At 42.3% G+C, this 27114-nt stretch overlaps 1 protein-coding gene across 1 annotated transcript; it reads left to right on the top strand.

Moving 5' to 3' along the window:
• Positions 1-608: 608 nt before the first annotated feature.
• Positions 609-27114, top strand: gcn1 (GCN1 activator of EIF2AK4). The gene is made up of 57 exons (XM_068310474.1): positions 609-631; positions 1494-1596; positions 1689-1752; positions 1930-2061; positions 2747-2855; positions 3060-3158; positions 3579-3713; positions 3846-4023; positions 4128-4202; positions 4352-4480; positions 4560-4610; positions 4687-4785; positions 6222-6395; positions 6490-6642; positions 6726-6818; positions 6910-6985; positions 7470-7629; positions 8134-8323; positions 8444-8568; positions 8909-9087; positions 9173-9266; positions 9345-9458; positions 9547-9745; positions 9821-9973; positions 10500-10678; positions 10771-10851; positions 10981-11124; positions 11374-11498; positions 11864-12053; positions 13073-13143; positions 13373-13538; positions 13640-13834; positions 13930-14176; positions 14307-14428; positions 14992-15106; positions 15330-15509; positions 16141-16361; positions 16462-16530; positions 16615-16753; positions 16843-17039; positions 17279-17421; positions 17507-17624; positions 17791-18006; positions 18145-18309; positions 19140-19301; positions 19381-19473; positions 19567-19710; positions 19813-20082; positions 20205-20318; positions 21020-21250; positions 21340-21533; positions 22075-22189; positions 22449-22545; positions 22761-22909; positions 24935-25042; positions 26243-26464; positions 26563-27114. The coding sequence occupies exons 1-57, from the start codon at positions 614-616 to the stop codon at positions 26686-26688; spliced, it is 8010 nt and encodes a 2669-aa protein (XP_068166575.1). The 5' UTR covers positions 609-613; the 3' UTR covers positions 26689-27114.

Genomic DNA, 27114 nt, shown 5'->3' on the forward strand with positions numbered 1-27114 from the left:
AAAGGTTTCTATACTATTTGGCAATGATGTACATTAACATACACAAGTACAGTATGTACTGTACTATAGTTTATAGTGCAGCTTTTCTGTGAACACTAACTCAATTGTTTATTATTTGTTTCTCCTTTTTCAAAAATTGTTCTAGTCTACTTCAGTCCACTATGACAACTGTATAGAATAAAGGTAATTATCGAGATACGACTTTTATCTAACTGCAAAGTTTTAAGCATCTTAATTTCTTTCTTTCTTCTTTCTTTTAAGCAATTTTAATTTTCCTTCGGGGATTGCAACAGTATATAAAATTAATTTAAAATTTTTATTTTTTTAAAATCTACGTTGACTCAGCTATTTACCTCTGGCCGCAAAGTGCAATGTGAAATAAACTAAAAGACAACAGCAACGGTTCAAATGTTCACACAAACCTTAAAAACAACGAAATATACTACATTACATGAATACTACATTAAATGACGTGTATATATCGTGTATACATAACTCGTCTTAACTTACCATCCACTCAGATAAAGTGACCGGCTGTTAGTTGCCTTGGTAACCAGTCGCGATTTTCACCCGGAAGTGATATCGGTAAGTCTTTCCTGTATGGACCGGCAAGATGGCGGCGGACACGCAGGTTTGTGTGGCTGCTCTCCGATTAGTGGACTCCACGCTTACTGAACGATATACGTGTTAAAATAAAGAGAAATTTGCGGCATACGGAGCACAGCTTTCTAATGTTATTAGTGTCGAGCAGCATTCAAGGGAAGCATTCAGCACCTGTCAGGCTCCAAGCGCTGTGCTACGTAGCCTCTGTGTGACTTGGCCTGACTGAGCTGCTACAGCTAACGATGTGCTGCTGGAGAAAGTGACGGGGAACCTGTAGCTTTTAAAAATTATTATTAAGTGATATTTTTTTTAAACAAGGCCTTCAGTCTGCGTTGCCAATTTTTTGCAGGATAGTTTCTTTAAGAGTTGAATACTTAACTGCAGCCCATCAAATATTTCCTTCATACATAAAATACATTTTATTACCACCTGGAACAATGTCAGTCAAAGATCAGGCTCCTTTAAGCCACCCTGTTCTCAAGGTTGACAAATAAACTGGGACCACCGAAAGAGGTGTTGTCTGAGCATCTGTCTAAAAATAATATTCTTAAATACGTACAGTTGTCTAACCATAAGAAATTGGTCCTTGTCAAAGACACTCAAGTCCTTATGCTTCAACATTTGTCCTGTTACATTTATCATTGTAGGGACATAAACAAATGTATTCGTTATTGTTGAATGGAGTGTCACAGTTTTGTTTTAGAATCAAGGTTGTAAATGAATTTTAAGGATGAGGATTCTTGTACTGATTATGTCTTTGTCCTGAGCTATGGGTTGAACTGACATGTGGCATCTGACTGACAATGACATGACTGACATCACTTATTATTTTATTTCCCTTGTATAAGATATTGGATCGACCTTTGTATTAACTGTGATGATTCTGCCAGGTTTCAAATACACTGAAGAAATTTGCTGTAAATGTGACTACAGCCAGTGTCAAAGAGCGTAAGGAGATATTTGGAGAGCTGAAACAATGTATAAAGGACAAAGGTGGGTGACTTTGTGCCATATATTGTTCTATATGTTGTTTAAAGTAGAGGCTATAGTCAAACCTCATGCTTGTTCTTCAAAACATGTTTCAGAGTTACCAGAGCCTGCCGTCAAAGGTCTATGCAAGCTCTTCTGCCTCACTCTACACAGATATCAGTAGGTGTATATGTTTCACCACGAGTAATGCAAACTTTACACAATGGAAAGTTGTCGTTGTTCAGATTTTTCTTGGAAGTATTCCTGTGTCGTAGCACAACATTACTGGAGTAAATATACAATACAAAGCAACAGCATACATATCCTGTGTGATTACATGATGAGTTTGCTTTTCAGGGACTCAGCCTCACGCAGAGAAGTCCTTTCTACCATAGCCCAGCTGGCTAAGAGTCACCCTGACATTTTGGCAACAAACCTACCCCTCTGCCTGCTGAACAGTGGAATCTTTAACCAAAATGGACAGCCCAGGTACTGCTACAAACATAATCCTCAGATTATTTTTATCAATTAAGTAATTGGTTGCGCAGCATAAACTCCTGGTCTTACAGATCAGAGGAGAGTACATGTATCTTGACATTTATCAGCATATGAATGATTTACATAGTTTAAAGAATTATAATGATATGAGTTCAGAAACAAATTAAACTACATTGATACAGCATAACAATGTTTGCTCCAATTTCATATCAGAAAGAGAGTCATGTAATTAACTCAGTGGCTGCCAGTACTTTGTAGCCGTTGGCACTTTCTCTGAAGCTGCAGACATTTATAAGTGTTTTCTTTCTATTTTTGACCAAACACAAGATGTCTTGCTCAGAAAGACACCATGTTGGATTGTGGGAGGGCTACACAAACTTTGTTGCATTGCCCCAACTTCTCCATCTTCCTCTGATTTGCCATCCTTTGTTCCGTAACTGGATCAGTCGTCATTATGCTAAATTCCATGATTAGAAGTCTGATTTTCACTGACAAGATCTGCCAGACTGTCCCCCAGCCCTTCTTGTTGAAAAACGTAATTGACATCTGTTGACGTCGTTGGCAGCCTGTGAGTTAAAGTAGCATATAAAAAATAGAAGTGTCAGTATTAGTCTATCAAGGAACTTCTTGGGTTGCAATTGATGCTCTTCTTTTAATTTTTTCATTGATTTTTCAGTAAGAGCTCCGGCTGTGCTTCCTTTGTTGGCTTGTCGTGGACCTGCCTTCTTGTCTCCAGTGTGTTTGCTTCCCCAGAGAAGAAAGAAGGCGTCATCTGGAAGAAAATGGTCAATAAGCATATCTGTATTTTTGTAATTTAATATTTCTAGAATTGTTTGCAGCTGATCACATTTTTTATGAAAAGGTTAAATGTTTCCTTCTTGGTCTCTGGCTGAAGTGGCTAATGGAGCTGACAAACCTGTTACCTGACCAAGGTCAGTGTTTTGTTTTAAGTGTTGGCATCACCTTCTGTCCGTTGTCCTTTCTGATAGGTAGCGGTTCAGAGCCTTCTTGTGGCTGAGGTGTTTGGTGGAGCCAAGACTGGTGCTCAGAAATCAAGCCTCAAGAGTCTCCATCGCCTCTGGAATGAGGTGAGTGACATAAACTTAGTGGTTAACACTGGTTCTGAAGTGATGTTGTAACCTGATTATCAGACTGAAATATCATTCATTTCCAGCCCAGTGACAGTCCTGTTCTTGTAATAATCATAAACATGGTTACCTTATTTCTTTGTTTTCTCATAATTAAGAATTTAATCTGGGAAGTAGAAAGAGATTATGTTCAACCTCACAGATCAACATTTGACATCAGTAAACTCACACAGTGAACAGTAAAGCTCAACATCTTCATGCCAAAAACTCCGATCAGCTATGACTGAAAAACCAGCCTTGTGCTCGTGTAGACATTTTCGACATCAGGCAAAACCTGACTAGTTAAACAACCCTTAGAAACATGAGTCCTCATCCATACAGGCATACTGAATTGGTTTGAAATTGTGTTGTTGCTAACAGAACCCTGGACTAGTGGATCAGTACATGAGCACGCTGTTGAGCCTGGACCAGACCCCCACTACTCTGGTCATGTTGGGGTTGTGTTTAGACTTCTGCACCACTCAGAAAGACAAAGCTACAATAGAGAAGCACAAGGTGAGCTTTAAGATGGACTACAAATATTTAGAAATAGAACTGGCAACTTTCTTAGGCGTTGATGGAATAGAATAGTACACAGTACACTTTGGACTACCTGCACACAATTCTGTGTCTGCCTTTTCTTTTCAGATTGCTGCGTTGGATCTATACATAAAATCGGTCCTTATGAGCAAAACAAAACCACAGCAACACATCCTGGACAAAAGTAGCTCCTTGCTGCGTCACGTGTCCCACTCAGATTTCAAGGAGCTGCTCCTTCCTACGCTGCAGAAGACTATGCTCCGCAGTCCGGAGAATGCCATTCACAGTGAGATGCTTTGGGTCTCTGATGATCGTGTTAAAATAAATATATACTTGGTCCTAAGGCAGCTGTCGGACCATAAATTGAAACATTGCTTGGTCTCTTTCCAGCCGTCTCCTGCCTGTTGTCTGCTGTTACTCTTGACCTCAGTCAGTATGCCATGGATATTGGAAAGGCCATTGCAAGTAAGGCTGCAGTGGATGCTTGATCGATTTAGTGTTCTATGGGGTATTTTAAAGCATAGGCTGTGCTACCATTCTAACAAAATAAATGACTGGTTATTCACTTTTTCTTAGTTGTATGTGCATGATAACTGCTATCATGAATGTTTCAGGCCAGTTGAAAGCTAACAATGCCCAGCTGATGGAGGAGGCAGTCCAGACTATGCAGAACCTGGCCCGGCAGTGTAGTGACCCCACCGCTGTGCAGGACATTGTTACGCATCTCTTCAAGATCCTCGGAGGTGAAATCATTGCTCCAGTTTTAGTCTGAGATAACATCATAATCCTGTTTGCTTTTGCTCATAATTGTTGTGGTTGCAGGATCTGAGGGGAAGCTCACAATTGTTGCCCAGAAGATGAGTGTGTTGTCTGGTAAGAGGCTTGGAAAACATTTACAATTAGTGGCTGTAGTAATTTTTTCATCCTGTGAATTGTGTTGTTGCTTTAGGTATTGCCAGCTGTAGCCATAACGCCGTGTCAGGAACCTCCAGTCAGACTCTCAGCTCTGCAGTCAGTGTGATGTTCATCCCGTATTTACAACAAGAAGGTACGTCTGTTCTTCTCTGCTTTCTGCCAGAACACTGGACAAAGTTGCTAAAAGTCCCCGTTGGATATCTGGAGAAGGAAATCTACTGAAACACATTCATAATAAATTAATTGGATAAATGGAAACAATGAAATTTGAATATTTTCTTGCACTGCTAGTCAAAGGTTTGGACACATCATGTCTTTTGATGGCTTTATTGATTTTCATGACTATTTACATTGTAGATTATCACTGAAAGCATCAAGACAGTTAATAAATACACATGAAATTATGTAGCAAATATAAAAATGTGAAATAACTCAAAACATGTTTTAGATTTTTTGATTCGCTCAGTCTCCTCTGAACAGTTACTGTAGAAATGTGTCTGCTACTCTGTCTAGTATGTATGTGGGTTCTAATCTCAGGTGTTGATAAGTTTTGATTTCTGAGGCTGGTGACTGTGATGAACTTCTCCTCAGCAGCAGATGTAATCCTTGGTCTTCTGTCCTCATGTGAGCCAGTTTTGTCTTGGTGCTGGATGGATTTCTGCGACTGAACTTGGGGATATACTCAGAGTTTTTGCAATTTTCTGAACTGGATAACATTCAGTTCCAAAACTAATGGTGGACTGTTGCTTCTCTTTACTTTGCTGATTGATTATTGCCATGATGTGGATTGTAATCGTCAAATACGACCGTCAACTGTGTAACAGTCCTGTTGTCTATTCAACAACTGATGGCCAGCCTCAATAAGAGGGCAAGAAAATCCACAAATGAACCATGACTAGACTCACCTGTGCAGTGCAAACCTTTTCAGGAAACTTCCACATGAAGCTCAGTGAGAGAGAGAGAGAGTCTAGGGTTTGCAAAGTTGTCGAAGAAGAGGGCGGCTACTTAAATGTTTTATATTTTAGATTCCTTTAAGTTCTTTCTTTTTTTTTTCTTTTTTACATAATTCTATATATGTTGCTTCATAGTTTTGATGTCTTAAGGAGAAAGTTGAAGAAATAAAGAAAGACCATTAAATTAGATGTTGTCCAGGTTTTTGACTAGTAGTGAATATAATGTTGGGCAGTTTTCAAAATTAATTTACACTTATTGTCTAAACCCTGTTGGATTGATTGTTCGCTCGTCCACCCTGAGGGATGAAAACAACTTCTGGCAGCAAGTTTTACGTTCTTTTCTGAATTGTATACATGAATGACTGATTTCTCTTCTGATATTCAAGCTTAGATTGTTTCTCTATATATTAGAGGTAGACTAAATAGTTAACGAATCAAACTTCCTGATTGATCTCTGTCGTCTGTGAGGTAAGGGACAATCAGCATCTGTGTGTGTTGTTAATGGAAGGGAATCTGACAGATGTCACAAAAACAGCACTTTGGATCGCTGCACCTCGAAATCCGTTGAGAGTCAACTGTGTAATGTTTCAGTGCAACTTTTCTTTGTTTTATTTAGTTCATGAGGCCACCCTGGTGCACGCGGTATCTATGCTCTCTCAGTGGTGCAGTCGCCTCACAGTAGAGGTTCCCCCTTCTCTGCTGGATTGGTTTAAGAATGCCTTCACCCTCAAGACTTCTACTTCTCTTGTGCGACATGCCTACCTCCAGGTCATGCTAGGGGCCTTCAGAGGTCAGTCACACAGGGGACATTAATGCTCGGCATCAAATCAACATATATATTCTTCGACTGAATCCTGTTCTGTCGTCTTCCCCGCTGTGGTTAGGTGACACCCTGGCCCAAGCCTTAGATTTCATGCCCTTGCTCCTCCAAACTGTGGAAAAGGCTGTGGCACAAAACTCCCAGCATGCTCTGCTTGCGGAAGGCGTGGCGGCTTCTGTTCTCCTGAGCCGACTGGCTCTGCTGGAGACACAGTCAGGTGAGGCTTGCATGTCAACAAAAACTATTCTCAACCATGGAGACTGTTTAATTACTGAGCATGGGGTTGATGTGTCTCTACAGAGACTAAGTTCTCCAGCTTCTGGAATCTGATCTTAGATGAGAAAAAGCCTCTTTTCACCACAGAGAGGTTCCTCAGCCAGGCCAGCGAGGAAAGTAAGACATCACATACCAGCATCGAGTTCTGTCAGTACATGGAATTATCAAGGCATTAAATAGTGTCTTTGTTTTACTCTTTTTTTTTTAGCTCTGCTCACAACGGTGCAGCTCTGTGAAAGGCTTTTCCTGGACCATGCTCATAGGCTGAATGCCAGCAAATCACAGTGAGTGTGTTCACTGATGGAGCAGTTTTGGCCTTAAATGACTTCAAGCACTTGCATCCAAAAGTTGGACTGTGCATTTAACAGCAGATGTAATATTAGTGGCATTATAAGACAACATTAATCCTAAATCCTGAGTATGTTGCTTGGATTTACAATCACACAACAAAAACTAAACATCCTGACTGTCTGCGTCCAAATATATTGATACTGAAATAATAATAATAAACCTTTGAATTAGCCTGATGTAATAATAGGGATTACTGTACTGTGTTATAAAATCAGTACTGGGCAAGCATACACAGTAATTCTTACAAACACACACAGGTTTTTGTTTTAGAAAACTGTACAATATAAATGTTTGACTTGTTTCTATCATTGAGTCCTGTAGTCCAGCTGCTGACCAGTGGATTTTGTTAAATGATAATTTTCCCACTGAGGGACTAATAAAGGAACTTTCTTTTTCTCCCTCATTTCTGACTTGTAGGATGTATTATCATGCCACTGTTGCGGCCCTTCTGTCTCGGAGCTGGCATGTGAGGAAGAAGGCACAGCAGACGTCCAGGAAGCTGCTCTCCTCTCTGGGTGGATCCAGTCTCGCCTATGGTCTTCTGAAAGAACTCTGTTTGGTCGTCAACAAACACAAAGTATGGAGTGATCAGTTAAAATATGATCAGCAAAAAACATGATTTATAATGATGAAACTGACCGCAAAATTTACTGTTACAGTACACTCATTTATTCATTCATCATCTTGAAAATGAGGTGATTACAATCGTCTCTTATCCAAAGCCACTTATCCGAAGTATGGGTTGCAGGTGTTGCCGGAACCTATCAGGGCCAAATCAGGTGGATGAGAAGCCAGCTCTTCTTTTATTCATTCCTTTGTTCGTTTATTCATTTGAACGTTCATTCCTTCACCCGTCCATCCATCCATCTTCAAGAAAATGAATGAATGAACATATCAGGCTACTTGTCTTTTAGATTACTGTATTTATCTTTACTGTGGTATTAACTCAAGAATCCAGTTTTTGTGTGACTCTATTCACCACAGACCTTCAAGTTCCAAACCTATGCCTCTGGTTGTTGATTGTGGATCAGTTACTCTTCTGATCCACTTCTGATTCTGACTATATGCTGTAAACCTGCAGGTTTTGCCTCAGGACGTCCTGCTATCCGAGTCCGGAGAACTGACTGAACTGGGTCGCAGCTACATTCCTCCTCGCATTTTGCTGGAAACGCTCTGCATTATTTGCTCCGCTGTCAGCCTGTGGGGTGATCCTGCTGATGCAGAGAATTTTGCCATGGAGGTTCTCATAATCACACATCAGCCATCCATCGGTATAAGAGTGATTTGCTCCCTCAAATGAACCCGATGCCTACTTTTTTAGCGCAAACTTGCCATGTTTTTGTAGCTAACACTGTGATCCTGATTTTTCTTGTCTTCTCCATCTCGTTCAGTCGCAGCTCGCCGTGGCCTCTGGCCTGTTCTGCTCCGCTTCATGAACATAAAAGCAGAAGAATTTATAGAGAAGAATCTGGAGGCCATTCTGCAAAATCTCCTGGAGGTCAATGTCACCAATCAGGTCGGGATATAACACACATTCTGTATTTACATCAGAATCTGTTAAGAAACCACAAGTTAAACATACCGTCATGCAAGAGAACAGTTCAACCAATATGTATTTTCCATCGTGTGGCATTTCTTTACCACAAACCTGCAGGTTTCTCCTAAACACTCCCAGGTGCTGCGGACTGGGTGCTGGTCCAGTTGCATAGAATCTGTGTTTTTGGTTGTTTTTCACACTTTAAAAGAATAACTGATCTTCAGTTATTGAGGAGAATCCTGTCAAGTTTGTTGCTGGAGATAGCTGAATGGAAGTGACTAACAGACGGATTACTGATTTTTTTTTTCTCTCTGCTCAGGCCGTTAAAAATGCGGTTGGTGCCCTTGCTGGACTTTCCTCAAACAAGCTTTTGCCAAGAGTTATCAGTCACATGACTGAGGTGCTTTCCAAACCAGCACTACTCCAGGTTACCAAGGAGGAGTATGCCATCATGCTTACCCCTGAGGAAGAGCTCTATGACAACAGCATCATCCAGAGGTGAGACATGTTCCACCACTATGGACTTCCAGTGTCAGCGACATTCTCTGCAGCTTTCTCTCTTCTGTTTGTTATTGTGCTGCAGTGCACAGAAGGAGGGCATCAAGAAGGGAAACATAAAGAGAGAGAATAAAGCCTACTCCTACAAGGAGCAAATCATTGCAATGGAATTACAGGAGGTAAAGCGATCTGTCCCCGTTTGTGATGTTTTAGTAGTGTTGATCTCCGTAACGTATTTTCATTTCTTGGTGCTGCAGGAGATAAACAGGAAAAGAGGAATCAAGGAGGAACTGCAGCTGACCAGCAAGCAGAAGGAAATGATACAAATCCAGCTGGAGAAAGAGGCTGCGATCCGCAAGAGACTTCAAGAGGTATAGACCTGAGTCGTCAGAATGATTTTTCAAGCAGAAAGTGCTTGAACTTTAATTCATTTTTGTTGAATTGTGCCGTTCTCTCCAGCTGGACGTGGAGTTGCAGAGTGTGGTGGGTCTGCTGGAAGCCATTTTGATAGAGAGACCTTGTCACATCACCAGGGAGCTCCCGTCTGTCCTGCATGCCCTCATTCCACTGCTGCAGTCCCCTCTGGCTGCCCCACGCATTAAGCAGGTCTTTTTGGACATGGGGGTGTGCCTAATGCCCACCGGCCTCCACAATCTAGGTACACAGCCCTTTCAGCATTGTACCAACAAACAGCCTCAGAACTTTGAATCACTGACACTTTTTCCTTTCTCAGCCGTGCTTGTAGGACACGTGACTTTGCGGTTGCTGAAGCCAAAGTGCGATCTAGACAAAGCCTGGGGACAGGAGGACCTGGACACAGCGGCCCACCGTACCATACTGATGCTGCACAACCACACTGTCCCACAGAGAGAGACCAAGACCGAGGGTGAGGAAGCTGCAAGAAACCACTGCCTTCAGTGTTTTTCACTCAGACTCATTCATTCTGTTTGAATATGGACCACCATGTGCACAGTGGATGGAAACATGCATCCACCTAGAAAATGTTCTCTAATATACTGTAAGTTAAAGTGCTATCCAGCACACATTATGGTGTGTAGACAAGTGACTGGGAAATTAAATTACGTCTGGACATTTTCTGCATACTGAGTTTATTAGGAATACACAATAAAAATAACGACTAAAATACAGTAAATATTATAATAGCTAAAGTGAAAATCTTTGCCAAAGATTAAATGGGCAAAAAATTTTTAAATCATTAAATCTGAACTATGGAATCAGATTCTCCAGATGTGAGACGAAAGATTTTTTTTAAAGCATATCCAGAATTTTCAGAAGCATGTAGACACATGCATAAGGGTAGTACACACTTTCAAGCTCCTTTTTTTACCCTGAAATGCCAGTTTTAGCTGGTACCAGGTAACAACTTCTCTGTTTTTGTTTTTTCTCCTCAGAAGTGGCACCACTGTCGGCTCCTGCTTTCTCCTTCTGCTTCCCCCTCCTCAACGTGATACTCAGGGAGTCTTCAGACAGTACAGAGGAGAAGGAGGCCTTGATGAACAGAGCCTTACAAGTTGTCATCCAACATTCTCAGCTTAGGGCCGTGACTGACAGTGATGATTTCATAGACGAGGTAGAGAATCCGACTTGTGTTATCCATTACTCTCACAGTCATGTACATATCTGTTTGTTAGTTTTAGTTTATCAATATGTTTTCTTGTTTAGAATGGTCCAGAGCTGCTTCCACGTGTCAACATGTTGCTACTGCTGACGAGAATAATCTCTACAGCCACCCCAAGGCTCCAGGTATACAAGGCATTTTACAAACACAAAACTTTTTTTTTTGCTGACTTTTTTTTAAATCCACTTCTTCTCTGTGTTGTTTTGGACACAGCCGCGTATATAACAGTTTTGTTGATTGCTTTGAAATTCCAGGTCTTGGCGTCTCAGTGCCTGACAGCGCTGTGTGCCAGTGCAGGAGGAGAAGACGGCTGCGCTGTGGCTGAGCAGCCAGAGATAGACGTCCTGCTCGATGCCCTCCTCTCGCCATGCTTCTGTGTCCGGGACGCTGCCCTCAGAGTGAGTTTTGGATCTCGTACATTTTGCTTTCATTACAGGGAAATGGGTACATTACAAGGCTGTCATTGGGCTTCTGGCCAGACAAAGTTTTTTTTTAGCTATTTTGTTCATCAAAGAAAGAATGCTGTTCTGCGATCAAGAGAAAAACTATGCTGTTATCATTTGTGGGGACAGCTTTACATATTAATTTATAAAGCCCATGATTATCAAATCAGACGTGCTAATAACACCCACTCTGTTTGTGCTCAGGGCCTGCTGGAGATGGAGTTTGCTCTGCCCACAGACAGTACAGAAGCTAGTGGGCTGAGGTTGCTGCAAAGGCTGTGGGTTGCCAGGTTTGATGTTGATGAGGAGGGCAGAGCTTTAGCTGACAAGTATGTTTTATGGAGTTTCCTTTGTTTCACTAGCTGTGTGCTCATTCTGTATTAAAATCTTTTGGTGTCTACATGAGTGTCTCCGACAGGAGACACCATATTTCTCTACATCGACTAGACGATTTCATTTTTCCCTTAAATGAATTGAGATTTTTTAGATGTTTCTTTCAAGGTCTCTTTGCAGTTTAACAAAGCGGAAAACAATGTTGATATATTTGTTGACTTTTTTGTGTTTTTTGGACCTGTGTTCTGATTTTTGTAGTTTTTTGTGTTTTGCAGCACAAGAGTCGTCTTTCAATTTTTCTTTGTACACTGTGTTTGATGACAATAACAAAGTATTCTATTCTATTCATTCTGTCGCTCAGACTGTGGGAGTCTTTGGATTTGGAGTTGGTCCCAGAGCTCTGCTCCCTTCTAATAGAAGACATCACTCACCATGAAGAGGCCGTCCGCTCTGCTGCCGCCGAGGCTCAGTCCAAGGCCATATCCCAGTACAGAGACCAGTCTGCCACAGTGCTCAACCAGCTCATCGAGATCTACCACCAAAAACTCTATGTAAGAACCTATGCCTGCGTGTGTGTGTGTGTGTGTGTGTGTGTGTGTGTGTGTGTGTGTGTGTGTGTGTGTGTGTGTGTGTGTGTGTGTGTGTGTGTGTGTGCGCGCGCTCATCGCTTAATGTATACATCACATGCACACACAAAATAAGGTGCCACTACAAATATGAAATGAGTACTTCTGCAGTCTAGAACACTACCTATGTTGTAGACCAGGACTCAGCAACCCGTGTGCGGCTCTTTGGCGCCGACCTAGTGACTCCCTGGTTTTTTTCAAAAATGTATGAAATGGAAAAAGCTGGGGATGTTTTTCTTTTCTGTTTTAACATTGTATCTGTAGGAGGATAAGCCTGAAAAAAGTTCTTAACATTCTTAACTTAAAATATTTAGCTGATCTGAGCGATCACTGATATGCAAGCTGCATTTGGGAGCAGATTTAACAAGTTCATCAACGCAACAAAATGAAATACATTAATATAGTAATAAAAGTTAAACTAAACACCATACAACATAGTAGTCATGTAGTGTCATTCTCTCCAGGATGCCCTACAGGGAAATCATTTACAGTATTTTCTGGACTATAAGGCGCACCTTCAATGAATGGTGTATTTTAAAACTTTCCATATATAAGGCACACTGGTTTATAAGGCGCACGGTCAGTTTTTAAGAAAATTAAAGGCTTTTAGGTGCGCCTTATAGTGCGGAAAATACTGTAATTGTGAATGCTCATTTTGTAGCCTGCTTTTGATAGTAGGCTGTTGTAGCTCATATACACTTACAGCCTTTAAGGTTTTCTTCTTTTTTTTCCGACTCCAGACAGATTTGATTTTACTTTATTTGCTCCAATATGGCTTTTTGAACCCGTTCCAGACTGTAGTAGTACTACAGTAGGATTCCTAGAGTCTTATTGAATGTTGAAGCTGAGCTCATAATGCTAACATTTATGATGACCCTTTCTCAGAGAAATGACTGCCGTTATTTTTCCAAGGATGCTATTGCCTTTTTCTTTTGTTTTTAAAGAGACCGCCCCCTGTGCTGGACGCTCTGGGTAGAATCATCTCTGAAGCTCCACCGGACCAATGGGAGGCTAGGTAATGCCTACACCAGCATTTTTAAAGTTGTTTTTGTTTTGAAGTCAAAATAAAAGATCAAGTAATCCAAGAGGGTCCAGCTAATAATACAATAAAAATAACTCAGGAAAAGGATGGAAAGGGCTTCTCTACTTTCAATCGGCAGCCAACACTCAGTACAGACAGACGGCACTAGAAACATCTTCGTAAATCATCCTTTGCATTCAGTTCTTTCACACTTTTCCATCAGATGTGGCATTGCTCTGGCTATGAACAAGCTGTCTCAGTATCTGGACGAGTGTCAGGTTACACCTCTCTTCCTCTTCTTTGTTCCTGATGCTCTGAATGACCGCCATGCTGAGGTGCGCCGTTGCATGCTCGACGCTGCCCTCTCTGCTCTCAACACACACGGAAAGGTAGTGATTTACTTTTTTTTTTCTTTTTAGCCAACTACTGTATAATTAACTGTATGAATATACTGTGCATTTCTCACTGTGTGGATCTGCTTCTTGTAAAGGACAATGTGAGCTCCCTGCTGCCAGTGTTTGAGGAGTTTCTGAAGAACGCTCCCCAGGACGCCAGCTATGATTCTGTTCGTCAGAGTGTGGTCATCCTCATGGGCTCATTGGCCAAACATCTGGACAAAAGTGACCCAAAGGTCAAACCCATTGTTGCCAAACTCATCACTGCACTCTCTACACCATCACAGCAGGTAAAAAGTCATCCTGTTAATATATTCAGCCTTTCCCTTTGAAAGAATTGAAAGATCACAGCGTAATCTCACATGGTTTTTCCTTTCATTTTCAGGTCCAGGAGTCTGTGGCCAGCTGCTTACCTCCTTTGGTCCCTGCCATCAAGGAGGATGCTGCAGGGATCGTAAGGAACCTCCTGCAGCTGCTGCTAGAGAGCGACAAGTACGCAGAGAGGAAGGGAGCAGCGTATGGTCTGGCTGGTCTGGTCAAAGGTCTCGGCATTCTGGCGCTCAAACAACAGGACATCATGACCACGCTAACCGACGCCATCCAGGACAAGAAGAATTTCAGGCGGAGGGAAGGTCAGTGAAAATTTTCCCATCCACTGCACTGTGTTTACTGTTTAACAACTGCTGGTCCAGACAACGTCATCCTCCAAACTACAAATAAGGTAAATAAGGAACCCTTGACTTGATGTTCATCTCTGTCTAGGAGCACTCTTTGCCTTTGAAATGTTGTGCAACATGTTGGGGAAGCTGTTCGAGCCATATGTGGTCCACGTGCTGCCACACCTCCTGCTTTGCTTTGGAGACGGAAACCAGTATGTCAGGGAGGTGAGTAGACTGATCGCATGCATTAAATGAAATAAAAATATTTTGATTTAAATGACAAAAGTGCTCAGTGCGCCATCCAGTGTTTCTCAGTTACATTAAAACAATGCTATATTGTGTTAGCATGTCATTAAAGAAACATGCACTAATTTAGAAGAAGAATTATACTTTATTAGTCCCCATAGGGAAATAATTTTTCCACTCTTTTTATATATTTTTACACACATAGAAATACAGGCCCTAACACACACACACACAAACAAACACACACGCGCAAGGAGCCTGCAGGTGTGCAGATGATGATGATAGAGCGGTGGGCAGCTCCTCTGCCCAATGAGCAACTTGCTTAGGGAAGCTGCCTTCCTGCCTCAAGGGAACCTCAGACGTGTTTAGGAGGCAAACTGGCACCTCTTCAACTACCGGTTGACAGTCCAAATTTTTGGTCCAGAGGCAGGTCTTGAACCGGCCACCTCCGGTCCCCGGCCCAAGACCTAGTGGATGCCATCCCATTAATTTGATAATTACTGTCCACAATCAGTCACCACTTTTACCACACCTTGTACCAGGCTGCAGATGACTGTGCCAAGGCTGTAATGAGGAACCTGAGTGCCCACGGGGTGAAGCTAGTTCTTCCTTCCCTGCTTGTGGCCCTGGAGGAGGAGTCCTGGAGAACTAAAGCAGGTGATTTTTCAAGAAAAGGAAAAATGATTTGGTGAATTCCGCTTTTTTTTGTTTTTAATTTATGTGTTTGCATAAAGTTATAAAGCAGAGGAAAGTGAGTTTGTAGTCTAAAGGTACTTCCTGTCTTAACACATGGTCAGATTTTATTATCCTGAATAGTTTTCATAAAAACTGTCTAATTGTAACAATCAAATTAGTTCACCCAGTCGTTTGTTTGCTCTAGGATCTGTGGAGTTGCTGGGCGCCATGGCTTTCTGTGCACCCAAGCAGTTGTCCTCCTGCCTACCCAGCATTGTCCCCAAGCTGACGGAGGTGCTGACTGACTCCCATGTGAAGGTGCAGAAGGCCGGTCAGCAGGCTCTCCGACAGATTGGCTCTGTCATCCGCAACCCTGAAATCCTGGGTAAGTACCTTGCAGTCATTGCGGAAACCCACCGTTGCATGTTTGTTGCACAAAATGGTTATTAACCCAACCAGGCTTTTTTTGTTTAATTCAATGGGCTTTTTTATTGATTTTTTCGGTCAGTCATATTCAGGCCAATAACAATATTTTCAGTTACCGGCCTTCATTTGCTGGATAATCATTAATGACGCCAGGACGGCTGTAGTGTAATAATAAACCATCTGTAGTGGTCTTATGTCAAATGCAGACATCAACAGACAAGAAACGACCTTTTCATAAATTAATAATTAACATCTCTGTAAACAAAATTATTAATTTTAGAATAAAAATCCTTTTTTATAAGAAATAGAATAAAAAAACTCAATTCAAGTGACTGTACTGATGCGTTTTATTTTGAAATATCGTGACAAATCAGTGCAATCAACGTAGGAGAAATGCTGATTATACATTCAGAAACAGGATTAAAAAATTAAAGGTGTCCCATTATGAAAAAGTAGTTGGACACCTGGCAGCTGAATTAACAGAAGCATAATATGGGACCTTTAAAAAAGACAGCTAATAAGATATATTGTAGAAAGTACAGTTTAAATTTTACTTTTGTCTCACATGAATTTGTCATCGTTTCTCTCAGCGATCACCCCCATTCTGCTCGATGCTCTCACTGACCCATCCAGAAGAACCCAGATGTGTCTGCAGACACTACTGGACACCAAGTTTGTCCATTTCATCGATGCCCCTTCACTGGCTCTCATCATGCCCATCGTTCAAAGAGCTTTCCAGGACCGCTCCACTGATACTCGAAAGATGGCCGCTCAGATCATCGGCAACATGTACTCCCTCACTGATCAGAAGGTACACAGCATGAACTTAATGTTACAGTGATGTAGACAAAAGTTTAAAGTTGATCATGTATGTTCATTAATGATGCAATGTTGTTCTTTTTATCTGATAGGACCTGTCGCCCTACTTGCCAAGTGTTATTCCTGGACTGAAGGCTTCTCTGTTGGACCCAGTGCCTGAGGTGCGTTAGCTAAACCCAGTGGTAAATTAAATTGGCTGTGTGAAGTCAGTGCTGAAGCTTGTCTTGAACTCGACTCCTCTACAGGTTCGTACAGTCTCAGCCAAAGCCCTAGGTGCCATGGTGAAGGGGATGGGTGAATCCTGCTTCGACGACCTGCTGCCGTGGCTCATGGAGACCCTGGCATCTGAACAAAGCTCTGTAGATCGCTCTGGAGCTGCACAAGGTCTCTTTGTCCATATGTCAATTTTGATTTACTCTTCATATCCACCCATCAAATGACTCGTAATACAATTTGCGTGTTGTTGCCTCCAGGTCTGGCTGAGGTCATGGCTGGACTCGGAGTGGAGAAGCTGGACAAGCTGATGCCAGATGTGGTGCAAACGGCGAGCAAGGTTGACATAGCTTCTCACGTCAGAGACGGTTACATCATGATGTTCATCTACCTTCCCCTCACCTTTGGAGACAAGTTTACTCCCTACGTTGGGCCCATCATCCCTTGCATTCTCAAGGTATGTCAAGGACCAGAATGATTTATTGTTTTTGCTGTCATTCATATTTCTCTGCTTCTTACTTCAAGATTTTAAAATAGGAGAACTACCTTTTTCAGAATATAATCAAAATTGAGTTTGATGTATTGTAGATGATACCAAGAAGTTTGAGGTTAAAGAAGCAGGACAGGGAACAAGAGTTTGGCAAGAAATAGCGGAGTTCCTTTTCACCTCGGCTCTTACTCTGTGTTGTCTTCCAGGCTCTGGCTGATGAGAACGAGTATGTGAGAGACACTGCACTGCGAGCCGGCCAGCGAGTCATCAGCATGTATGCCGAGACCGCCATTGCACTGCTGCTTCCTGAGCTGGAGCAGGGCTTGTTTGATGACCTGTGGAGAATACGGTCTGAGATATAAACCTGGTCTAATCAACGACTGAATAAATGTCTGCCTTATATTGACGGGCGGAGTGTCCATGTTGTTTTTCAGGTTCAGCTCTGTGCAACTCCTTGGAGATCTGCTGTTCCATATCTCTGGAGTGACGGGAAAGATGACCACAGAGACCGCTTCAGAGGATGATAACTTTGGAACAGCTGCATCGAATAAGGTATGAAAAAAATGTCTTTAAAAATACACATATTGATCAAAGATGTTAATTTGTTCTTTTCCTTCGATTGTTACTTCTCATCCGACATTTTTGGGGTGTTTCCCATATGTGCTTCTGCATCTGTGTAAAGGATAGTTGACATTTGGATCTTCTCCCCCCCCCCCAGGCAATCATTGGTGCTCTTGGCGCTGAGCGACGCAACCGCGTCCTTTCTGGCCTTTACATGGGCCGTTCAGACACTCAGTTGGTAGTTCGACAGGCGTCTCTCCATGTGTGGAAAATCGTGGTGTCCAACACCCCCAGAACTCTTCGAGAGATCCTCCCAACACTGTTTACTCTGCTGCTGGGATTTTTGGCTTCCACCTGCCCTGACAAGAGAACGGTATTGCTCCTTAAGCTCTGAAAGCACCACTCTGTTTTTAGTCCCCCTGGATGAGGACCATCAGCTGTACATATTTTTCTGTTGCCATGGAAGTATCCCCTCAGAGCTTATTTGTGCTGTGTGTCTGATTGGTTTCAGATTGCAGCTCGGACCCTGGGTGATCTGGTGAGGAAACTGGGAGAGAAGATTCTCCCAGAGATTATTCCCATCCTGGAGGAGGGTCTGCGCTCTGACAAAAGCGACGAAAGGCAGGGAGTCTGTATCGGCCTCAGCGAGATCATGAAGTCCACCAGCAAAGATGCGGTGAGTCACGCAGATACCCCAGCAGGCACGGAGCATCGCAGTGACTGAAGCCAAGACATATCAAGACTGTAGATGACCACAGCAGGAGAGACGCTAATAATTATATATTATAAAACAGAGCTGTCAGGATTCAGACAAAGTTTCTTGTTGTGTTTTACAGACTTATTTTCCAGAAGCTGAGCCTATGGGTTCATGTATGTGACAAGCATTTATAGTAAACTTAAGTTGTGTTTCACCATTAATTTAGACAAACAATTTTGGAGACATTAAGATGCAAATATTTGAAAACAGCCTTGTCCTTTAAACATGCAAAGTGCACCCCCTCTGACGGAGATGACATTACAGCCAAACTTTGCACGTGTCTGCTATATGGCCTTATTCAGAACACCATGGACAGAACGATCATGGCAACCAGTGACAGATGAAAAGTCACTGTGTTGGCAAATATAATTTAAAAAGGAACATACTTAATTATATAATATAATAATAACAAATTGTTTATTAGAAATGATAAAATTGTAATCATAAATCATATAATATAAATTATAAATATGATTTTCAATATTCAAAACAAACCCCAATGTTTGGGGTTATTTTAGACATAAAGCGTCCCATGCATTGTAAATTACAAGTTTTCTGAAGGGGGTGAAGTGTACACCTCTCTTGTTGGTTCTTTTAGTTAAATTTGTGCATTTAGAATTGCCAATTTGTAAATCTGATAAAATACACAGTGGTGGTATTCCGCACATTCTTTCCTTTTGCTGTCCAACACATGTACAAACAAAAAAAAAAGACCTTTTGAGTCATGTATAACCTGTTTTTTATTGTAGGTGCTCGTCTTTTCTGAGTCCCTGCTCCCCACAGTGAGGAAAGCTCTATGTGACCCTCTGGAGGAGGTCCGGGAGGCTGCAGCTAAAACTTTCGAACAGCTTCATGCGACCATTGGTCACCAGGCACTGGATGACATCCTGCCCACCTTGCTCAAACAGCTGGTAAGGCATCCTGGACACAAACAGGAGTCAAACAGTATTTAGATTTTAAAGTCTGTCTTTCAATGAACTCTCTTCTCAGGATGATGAGGAGACAGCTGACTTTGCTTTAGACGGACTGAAGCAGGTCATGGCAGTGAAGAGTCGCTCTGTTCTGCCTTACTTAGTTCCCAAGGTAAAGTGTCCTAGTCATGTTTCCTTTCTTCAGGCCTGGTTAAGTGTAATCAACTGTGTCAAACTAAAGCTGGGTCCTCTCTGATCTTACTAGCTGACGGCCCCTCCAGTCAACACCCGTGTGCTGGCCTTCCTATCTGCAGTGGCTGGGGATGCTCTGACACGCCACCTAGGGGTCATTCTGCCTGCCCTGCTCGCGTCCCTCAAAGGAAAGCTGGGAACAGAGGATCAAGCACAGGTACCAGTAGTTATTGTTCACGTGATCTGATGTTTACAAGTGTTTTATGTTTTAATGCTCGTAAGAACTGAGCTGAACCTTCATATGTCATCTTTACCTCAGGAGCTATGCAGCTGTCAGACGGTGATTCTTTCAGTGGAGGATGAAGTGGGTCAGAGGATCATCATCGAGGACCTGCTGGAGGCCACGAGAGGAGCCGACCCCGGCCTCCGACAGGCTGCTGCCACCATCCTCAACGCATATTTTGCCCGCACCCGTCTGGACTACAGTGCACACACTCGCACTCTGCTGTCAGGCCTTATCCGTCTCCTCAATGACTCCAACACAGAGGTCTTGTCTCAGAGTTGGGACACCATCAACTCAATTACCAAGGTGTGTGGAACTGTGTCAGAGTCAATGAAACGGTAGTTTTATTGGATACATTAAATGAATGCAGTGAAAGCACATGGATTATTGATTCAGTTTTTGATGGATTGATTGATTTTCATTTGTAGAAACTGGATGCTAGCAGCCAGCTGGCTCTGATTGATGACCTGCATCGAGACATTAGATCAGTCACCGCAGACGTTAAGGGTCAGCACCTGCCTGGGTTCTGCCTGCCCAAGAAGGTAAGAAGACTCCTATTATCTTTGTGGCAGGTCAAGGTAGATTTGTTCTGGTATTTCTCTCTTTTACAGTCAATTTGAGCAACAAAATAATTATCACATGACAGCACCGGGGAGCTGAGTCCGTGATAATTGTCTGTGACAATTGTTGGGAACAGCTTTAATTACCTCCTGTCCGTAATCATCTGTTGTCTCCACTGATTTCGGTCCCATTTGCAAACACTGTGGTTTTACTGCACAAATACTCTGCGATGTTTAGCAGCCAGTCTCAGTTCGATCAGCCATCTCGTGTTTACACGAGTGTCGTTTAACTGACTGAGAAAGCAGATCCACACTTAGCCAAGAAATATTACCAGTTATATCATGGGAAACGAGTTGAAGAAACATGGGAAAAATAAGAGCAAAATACGTAGTAGCAAACCTACTGACAGTTTAAGTTCCAGACTATGGTAGGTGACGTTCACGTGGTGCAGGTAAACAAAATGCATGTGAACCTGAGGGGGAAGGGGGGTGTTGAGAGAGAGACCTCAGAGGCATGCCCATTAACACTAAGTGTTTCGAGGCGAAAGTGACTATCAATATTCAATCATTGAGGACCACGGATCAGTTTGGGGCAGTGTAGTTGAACAACTGGCAGCTGAATGACATGAATTTAAAAAAGCAAACTATGGGGCCTTTAAACTTTTTTTGGAACTCATCCACAGGGGGTGACCTGCATCTTGCCTGTCCTGAGAGAAGGGGTTCTCACTGGCAGCCCTGAGCAGAAGGAAGAGGCGGCGAAAGCTTTAGGAGGGGTCATCAAGCTGACGTCCCCCGAGGCCCTTCGGCCCTCTGTGATCAACATCACTGGACCGCTCATTCGTATCTTAGGAGACCGTTTTGCCTGGACAGTAAAGACCGCTCTGTTGGAGACCCTCGCCCTGCTGCTGGCAAAGGTCTGTACCTGCTTCTCCACAGAGGTCATAGAAATGGTTAAAATACTTGTTAGTTGAGAGGCTCTAACCTGTGGGCTGCCTCACTCCAGGTGGGGATTGCCCTGAAGCCATTCCTGCCTCAGCTGCAGACCACCTTTCTGAAGGCCCTGCAGGACTCCAGCCGTGCAGTGAGGCTGAGAGCAGCTGAGGCTCTGGGCCAGCTGGTTTCCATTCACGCCAAGGTGGATCCACTCTTTAGTGAGCAGCTCTCCTCCATCCGCAATGCTGAGGACTCTGGAGTCAGGTGAGCACGCATAGAGGAACTAAGGCTGATATCCTTATTAAGGAGACACTTTAAACAGGGTACCTTGTCAGCACATGCTCTAATTAAACTATTGTACTACTTATATTGCAGACCCCCAGATAAAACTCTATACTGGCATAACTATTAAATTATATTAAACTGCCATTTAATAAAACAAGATTGTCAGGTTGCTTGGATCCTAGAACCATTTTGACCCACATGTCACAATCAGTGATCTGACAAAGCAGTTCCAGATCTTATGATCCGAACCCCCAGTTGGGTCCAAGATTAATCTTAGTTGGATTTAAGTTAATTACAGTAGCAAGAAATGACAGTTAAATAGTAGTTTAATATAATTTAATAGTTTAGTTATGCCAGACAAAAAGTATGGACTTTTATCAGACAGAGAAAACAGATACTAGGTTTCGGGGCTTGGCTCTTGGTATGGTAGTAATTAAAAAATATTGTGTGCAAGATTCTATTTTTGCTGTATGCCCTCCTGGTTGTCATGCTGGTGTTGATTTCTTTACCTCTTTTACAGAGAGACAATGCTCCAAGCCTTAAGGTTTGTCATTCAGGGTGCCGGGTCAAAGGTGGACCCAGCCATTCGCAAGAACATCATCACAACATTACTCGGCATGCTGGGACATGATGAGGTATGTCAGGGGGCAGATTCCAGCAACGAGAAGAGCCAGGTCCTTACTTTTGTGTACCCCTTCTGTAGTGGAAAAATACATGAGACACAGCACATACACACATGAAGGTCTTCAGAGCAGTGGTGTGCCTCATGTCTGATCACAGGACAACAAATGGCAGTCAGAAAGATAGGATGTGGTTTAGAGCCTCTATGTGAGAGTAAGACTCAACCTGTGTGTGTGTCTGTGTGTGTCTGTGTGTGTGCATGCACATGCATAGGATGCAACACGTATGGCATCTGCTGGCTGTGTTGGTGAGCTCTGTGCTTTCCTGTCAGAGGAGGAGCTGAGGAGTATACTGCAGCAGCACATCTTAGGTTTGTATCATATCATAAGTATTATGCTGGATTGACTGTTTTCATCTTCACAATGTTATTAATTAAAGTTGATTAATCCTATTTCATCCTGCGGTAACCGTATTATTCCGATCTGACTAACTGTACTATGTAGGTCACTAGATAGTAAATAGTTTACTAACTTTCATTCTGCCTACAACTGTGTCAAGTGCTAATTATTTTGTTCCTCTTTCCAGCGGACATGTCTGGCGTTGACTGGATGGTGCGTCATGGTCGTAGTTTGGCCTTGGCCATAGCTGTCAAGGCTGCTCCAGAGAAGCTGTGTGGGAAGGAGTACTGCGAGACAGTCACAGAGACCATCTTGACCAATGCCACCGCTGACAGGGTGAGAAGACGTTTTGTGTGGCACACTGTTTGAACTTTGACCATGACCTGATACACATGACTGTGTTGTATAAGTAACCAGAAATACTTGGTAATTATGGCAAATGTGATGAGTCTGAAGATGTAGGCTGTAGATGTCTCTCTAAGGGTGTGCCCAGCCACTCTACAGAGGAAAATCATTTCAACTGCTCGTATCCGGAATCTTGTTCTTTTGGTCATCGCCCAACTCTAATGACCATAGGTGAGAGTAGGAGCATAGATTGACCAGTAAATCCTACGATTGCATGACTGCGTCATCTACACAGACCCATCACTCAATCTCACTTGTTAACCTCAACTCGTTAACAAGACCCCAAGACCCCAGGGCAGCATCATCTGCAAAAAGCAGAGATGAAATCCTCTGGTCCCTAAACCGGACTCCGTCCAGCCCCTGGCTACACCTACAAATTCTGTCCATAAAGATTATGAATAGAACCGGTGAGAAAGGGCAGCCCTACCGAAGTCCAACATGCACCTGGAACAGGTCTAACTTACTGCCAGCAATGCGAACCAAGCTCTAGCTTTGGTCGTACGGGATTCGTACAGACCTTAGCAAAAAGGCCCTGAACCCCCCCAAAAGATACTACAAGTCACGCCTTCTCCAGATCCACAAAGCAAATATTGCTTTTGGTTGGACTGGTTGAACAAACTCCAACCAACCCTTGAGCACGCAACGGAGAGTGTAGTACTGGTCCAGTGTTCCGCAACCGGGACGAAAACCGCATTATTGTTCTCAAATCCGAGGGTTGACTATCAGTCTAATCCTCCTCTGCAGTACCCTGGAACAGACTTTCCCCGGGAGGCTGAGGGGGGTGACCCCCCATAGTTGTAGCACACCCTCCAAAGGGGTACCGCCACCCCAGTCTGGCAATCCAGAAGTACTTTCCCTGACTGCCATGCGATGTTACAGTGTTGTTGGTTATTTAGAATACAGGATGTCTTCTTTGTTTAGAGGCACTGGGCCTGTTTGTGTCCTTTTGGAAATGGTGTTACTGTATGTTTGTGGGGTGTTGCAATAGCAACCACCAACAGTGAGGGGGGTACTACAGCAGTAGTGTGAATGAAACAAAAAAAGTAAGTAGAGGCAAGGCATGCTGGTACCGTTGTTGTTAAAGAGATATACAGTATGTACAGGCATTATGTTGGAAGCCCTGTCTTGTAATACCACTCTATACCTCTAGAGGCAATACTCTGACTGCCATCCAGGGTTCTAATTGGGAGAATTCTAACTGAGTCAGCTTCTAATTTCCCTTTGGGGGTTGTTAAAGTATATAAAATTAAATTAACTTTGTCTTTAATGAGAAAGAGAAAATTAATTAACAAAATGTAAGAAAACAAATGTTCCGTGTTCTCAAATTGTGTTTGTTTCTTGAGTCCTGTCATTAAGAAGGCTTTTGTGTCTCAGAGTGTGTTTCTATTCATAGTCTGGTGTCGAGGTCTGTTTACTGAGAGGTTATGGACCCTATTGCTCCCCCACTGATCCAGTGGCCCGTGCCCTATCCAGGGGATTTACTCCATGGCTAACATTAGCTACAGCTACAAGCAAACAGCTCTAAAGCAAACAACAAAGTGCATAACAGTTGGTATTGGTTGGCTGCTGCTACCTTCGTTTTTGGGGCTACCTTCATATTCTGGCCATTGTTCATGGGATCTCAAAGGAATGGGCTGCAAATCTAAATCCAAAAGAGCAGTATGAACACTGGCTTTCCTTGAATATTTTTCAAGCTGACATTATAGATTTTAAAACTATTCAATTTGAAATTTAGAAGATAAATTGATTTGATATCTTGAAAATGAAAGCAATAAATATTTTGTCATTTTTACTTTGTTAGTTAAAAGGAATTCATTGATTTATAACTATATAAACAAATATGTCACGATCAGCATGGCCTTCATCCTGTGTCCTCTCACATTTCCTTACATTGTGCATCTGTTCCTGTTGCTCTCAAGTGTGTGGCTACAGATTGTGATGGTGCTGTTCTTCCAGATTCCTATTGCTACTAGTGGCATCAGGGCAATGGGGTACCTGATGAGGCATCAGCTCAGAACTGAAGGAGACCGTGTTTCCCAGCGCATCGTCACACAGTTTGTAAAGGTAAAGCAGGAATCATCCTGTACACCTGATAACACCTCGGCATTGACTTTTGCTTTTGGAACCTAAATCAAATAAAAGTGTAAACTTAATATTACACAGTATTTAACTTGCTCGCAGATATCAATTAACAAGAAGCTATACTTTAGGATTTAGTTTAATAAAAGTACCGTTTACACTGCCTGACCAAAAAAAAATCGCCACCAAACCAAAGGTCACACACTCTAGAATTGTGTTGGATCACCTTTAGCTTTGATTACAGCACATATTTGCTGTGGCATTTCGTTGATAAACTTCTACAATATCACAAGATATATTTCCATCTGGTATTGCATTAATTTTTCACAAAAATCTTGCATTGATGATGGTGGAGTCTGACCGCTGGGCAAATCCATCTCCAGCACATCCCAAAGATTCTCAATGAGGTTAAGGTCTGGACTCTGTGGCGGCCAATTCATGTATGAAAGTGATGTCTCATGCTCCGCAAACCACTCTTTCACAATTTCATCCCAATCAATCCTGGTATTGTCATCTTGGAATATGCCCATAACATCAGGGAATAAATCCATCGATGGAATAACCTGGTCATTCAGTAGATTCAGATAGTCAGTCAGCTTCATTCTAGATCAGCAACCCCAGATCATAACACTACCTCCACGGGCTTGCACAGTAGGCATTAGGCATGATGTGTGCTTCATTATGTCTGACTCTCGTCTTACCCTGATGTGGAAATGCTCTTACTTTCACTATTAAACATAGCTGTGAGTTCTACTGTTGTTTTTCTTGGATTGGATTTCAACAAACGTCTAAATGATCGCAAATCACGACCATTCAGGTTTTTTTTCCAGCCACAATTCTTTCTCAAAGACAATGAGTCCACGCTATCGTTCCAGTTTTTAATAATGTGTTTGAAAGTTAAATGTTTTCACTGCTTGTTGCATGCCATTAATTTGACCCTAACATCTTTTCCACAACCCTGATTACATTTCTTAAACAACATGGTTGTTTAAGAAATATAGTTGTGGTTTTCTTAACACATGGTTATGTAAGAAATGAGAAGCAACTCATTGCACCAGTTGGCTCGTACCTGTTTGTTTGGTTAGACAGAGGTAGCGACTTTTTTCTTTTTTTTTTGGCCAGGCATTTAGAGAAGTACATTTATAGAAGTGCTTGCTTTCAGTATTTGTCTATATGTCCTTCCAGTGTCTTCAGAACCAGTCCAGCGACATCAGACTGGTGTCAGAGCGGGTGATCTGGTGGGTGTTCAAAGACCGAGAAACTCGCTCTATGGAAATCAGTTTAGTCAAACCGCTGCTGAAGAGTCTGCTGGACAACACCAAAGACAAGAACACCAGTGTCAGAGCTCAGAGTGAACACACCATTGTCAACTTGCTGAAACTCCGCCAGGGAGAGGAAATCATGCAGGTCTGACCGCACCAACTGTTCAATGATTTGCAAATGGGTGTGGGACAAAAAGGAAAAGAACTGTTTTCTGAGTTTTGTTTTTTTCCCCTACCTTTCAGAGTGTTACTGCCATTCTGGACTCTGCCAGTAATGATCTGCTGTCAGAATGTCACCGCCGGTCCTTGAAGAAAATCACCAGCCTGCCAGATTCCAATGAAGAGATAGATGACACCATTTTAACATGATGGACCATGACTGACAAACCCAGACACTCACATATGCCTTTATGGACAAAGGCTGAAATTGGTGGTGTTTATCCACATATACCACAGTAAATGCCCATTTTTCTTTCTCATTTTGTGTCATTGTTTTAGTGGCCTTTCAGCCCAATTTATGAATATTTTTAAATTGTTTTCTCAGTATTTGCCAGGTATAAACCCTTACTAAACTACATACAGCCAATTCTTTTTCAATGTTTCAGCATTTTGCTACTTCTTTTAATTTACCAAAAAACATTTAAAATGTTTTTGTGATGAAACACCCCTATAACTTTTATTTGAACTTTGTGTGAGTTGTTTTGGAGAACCAGCCTCTTAAAAGAAAAAAAGAAAAAATTACTTCACTGATACATTTGTAAAAAGGCAATGCAAAATAAAAAGTTCTTGATTTCA

This window comes from Antennarius striatus, chromosome 3, assembly GCF_040054535.1.
Source record: "Antennarius striatus isolate MH-2024 chromosome 3, ASM4005453v1, whole genome shotgun sequence".
Lineage (NCBI taxonomy): Eukaryota > Metazoa > Chordata > Actinopteri > Lophiiformes > Antennariidae > Antennarius > Antennarius striatus.

Excerpts from the sequence above, each read along its gene's own strand:
- gcn1 (XM_068310474.1), top strand. Across the intron at positions 2,856-3,059 it reads GCGTCATCTGGAAGAAAATG|GTAGCGGTTCAGAGCCTTCT; the intron begins GTCAATAAGCAT and ends CCTTTCTGATAG. Across the intron at positions 22,190-22,448 it reads GCATGCTGGGACATGATGAG|GATGCAACACGTATGGCATC; the intron begins GTATGTCAGGGG and ends GCACATGCATAG.